The sequence below is a fragment of the Vigna umbellata genome, chromosome 9 (assembly GCF_029865625.1).
Source record: "Vigna umbellata cultivar VRB3 chromosome 9, Vumbellata_1.0, whole genome shotgun sequence".
NCBI classification, from domain to species: domain Eukaryota; kingdom Viridiplantae; phylum Streptophyta; class Magnoliopsida; order Fabales; family Fabaceae; genus Vigna; species Vigna umbellata.
Window position 1 is genome coordinate 44,969,414 of NC_142173.1, and position 3,143 is coordinate 44,972,556.

The window sequence follows — 3,143 nt, forward strand, 5'->3', positions numbered from 1 at the left end:
CCCTGAGGAGAACGATACTTTATTTATCACTGTATTACTTGTAACGATTTGGTATACTTGCCAAAAAGTTATCAAGTTTTTGGCGCCGTTGCCGGGGAATTTGATTGTTTTGTTATTTCAATTAGTTGTTTATCAATTTCAATTTTGTTCCTATCTCTGTAAATTCATTGTTTTAGTTTTCTGTGTATCTGTATATATTGTGTTTTGTTCCTGTTGTTATTTCTTGGGTTTGTCATTGGAGATTTTTGTTCTGCATGCCACGCAGAACAAAATCTGAGGATTTATTGTTTGATTCTGAGATTGAAAGGACATCCCGTAGAAATAATAGTAGGCGTAGAAAAGAAAATAAAAAAAAGAAGCTAGAGAATCCAGCTTGTCTTCAAACGCTTATTCTTCATCTGACAAAGAGGGTAAAAAGATGGAGGAAAACGAGGATAATGAACAAAGAAGGCGTACGTTGGAAGATTATGCTTCAGTGACTGTACCTACATCTTTCAACAGTATAGCCAAACCTGTGATAATTGCGGCTAACATGGAAATGAAGCCAGCATTGATACATCTTGTTCAAAGTAATCAGTTTTCAGGATTGTCACACGAAAATCCTTATGATCATCTGGCAACTTTTAATGAATATTGCAACACTGTGAAAATGTTGAATGTGTCAGAGGATGCAATCAGACTTAGTCTTTTTCCATTTTCCTTGGCAGGCAATGCCAAGAAATGGTTAAATTCTTTTCCTGAGAGAAGTCTGACAGGTTGGGATGACGTTGTGTCAAAGTTTTTGCATAAGTATTTCCCTCAATCAAAAATAAACAAAGGCAAGCAAGAGATATCCTCTTTTCAACAGGAACCTGAAGAGACTTTGAGTCAGACATGGGATAGGTTTAAGGGATTGTTAAGAAAGACTCCCATACATGGATTTGATGTCCCCACTCAATTGAACCTGTTCTTAGGAGGGTTAAAATCTCACACAAAATTGATGCTAGATGCCTCAGCAGGAGGTAACATTAGGTGGAAGACACCTGATGAAGCTCATGAAATTATTGAAAATATGGCATCAAGCGACAATGATGTTCAGGGTGAGAGAGGACAAAATCAAAAGAAGGGAATGTTTGAGTTGCAATCCCAAGATGCCTTATTAGCCCAAAATAAAATTATGACTCAACAGCTTGAGTCTCTGATGAAAAAGGTATCACAATTACAAATTCAAAATGTATCACAGGCACAACATACTGTCCAAGGATGTGAACTGTGTGGTGGAGAGCACCAAAATGGACAGTGTGCTATTCAGTCTAATGCAAAGGAAGAGGTCAATTATATGGGAAATCAAGGCCGTTCAGGAAATTATGGAAATTATAATCAAGGCTGGAAACCTCATCCTAACATGGGTCAGGCTAGTTCTAGTAGACCACCACAACAACAGTTTCAACAACAACCTACTCTTTCTGATAGGACATCCAAGCTTGAAGAAACTTTGCAACAATTTATGCAAGTATCCATCTCCAACCATAAAAGCACTGAAGCTTCTATTAGAAACTTGGAGACACAAGTGAGTCAAATTGCAAAGAAGTTGGATGAGACATCTGAAAAGAAATTTGTGGCTAAGAATGAAGTTCACTCCAGGGAGGAATGTAATGTCATAATAACCAGAAGTGGAAAAGAAGTGGGGTTTGATTCCAAGGAGAAGCCGACAAATAAAGAGGTTGAAGCACACATAGAGGATGATCAAAAGGAGGTGATTGAAGAAGAAGAATGTAGAAACAGGAATGAAGCTGGAAGACAAAAAGAGCAAGTGTTGGTGGAGCAACTTCCTTATCCTAAAAATACTTCACAGAAGGATAAGGAAAGACAAATGGATAGGTTCAAGAAGATATTTAATCAACTTGAGATTACTTTGCCCTTGACTGAAGCACTGCAACAAATTCCTGCTTATGCAAAATATGTGAAGAAATTCCTCAGTAAAAAGAAGAAGTATTTAGATGAGGAAACACTTGAAGTGCAAGGAAATTGCAGTGCAATTATGCAGAAAGCTCTACCTCCAAAAGTCAAAGATCCAGGGAGTTTCACTATCCCTTGCACCATTGGAAATCACAATATAGGGAAGGCTCTTGTTGACTTAGGTGCTAGCATTAATTTGATGCCCCTATCTATTCTCAAAAAGATTGGTGGCCTTGAAGTCAAGTCAACAAGAATGATCTTGCAAATGGCAGATAGGTCCATTAAGCATCCATATGGTGTAGTGGAAGATGTGGTGATTAAAGTTGATAACCTAAAATTCCCTGTTGATTTTGTAGTCATGGAAATGGAGGAAGGTGTAGATATGCCTCTCATTCTTGGTAGACCTTTCATGAAGACAGCTAAGGTTGTCATTAATGTTGATGATGGAACTGTAAAATTAAAAGACCAAGATGAAGAGGTGATATTTAATGTCTTTAAAGAGGTGGAGAAAAATCAAGAGGAAAAGACTAGTTCCAAAGTAAAAGATGAAGTTTTAGCAATTACTAGTCTTTCAAGGCAAGTTGCCAAGTTGGCCAAGAATAATCTTAATTGTTTCAATCCAAAAGTGAAGGAAAGAGATAAAGATAAGGAAAAGCAAAGAGTTCATCAACAAATTGAAGTGAAAAGTGATGAACTCAAACCTGGAAAACCTGTGAATCTGAAGAACAGGTTATGGGTCATCAAGGACATAAAGGCAAATGGAGTACTCGAAATTGAGGCTCCATATTCAAGAAGAATTAAGTTGGTGACAAGAAAGTTACTCAGAAAATGTTGGTGTCATGAGAGGAAGAAACACACCAACATCAACAATCCAACTTAACCATGAGATTCTGGGTCAAGCTAGTGACGTTAAAGAAGCGCTTGCTAGGAGGCACCCTAGCACATGTTTGTATATATTTGTGTTTGTTGATTGTGTTTGCTGTAATTTTTATGTTGAGTGTGGAGAGGATGTGCTGTGACGCACTTGTCGCATAGCGCACAGCTGAGGTGCGCTAGGCGAGAAGTTGAAATTTTTGGAAGCTAGAGTGTATTCGCACAGCGCACACCATGCGCTATGCGAGTGTGTAGAGTCTCGCACAGCGAATCCTATGCGCTTTGCATCTAGTATTGAATTAATTTATTCGCATAGCGCATAAGACAAGCTG

General features: G+C 38.2%; 1 protein-coding gene across 1 annotated transcript; it reads left to right on the top strand.

Moving 5' to 3' along the window:
• The first annotated feature begins 418 nt into the window (after window positions 1-418).
• On the top strand, window positions 419-2,818 carry LOC148193665 (uncharacterized). The gene has a single exon (XM_088099480.1). The coding sequence runs from the start codon at window positions 419-421 to the stop codon at window positions 2,816-2,818; it is 2,400 nt and encodes a 799-aa protein (XP_087955606.1).
• The last annotated feature ends 325 nt before the right edge of the window (window positions 2,819-3,143 follow it).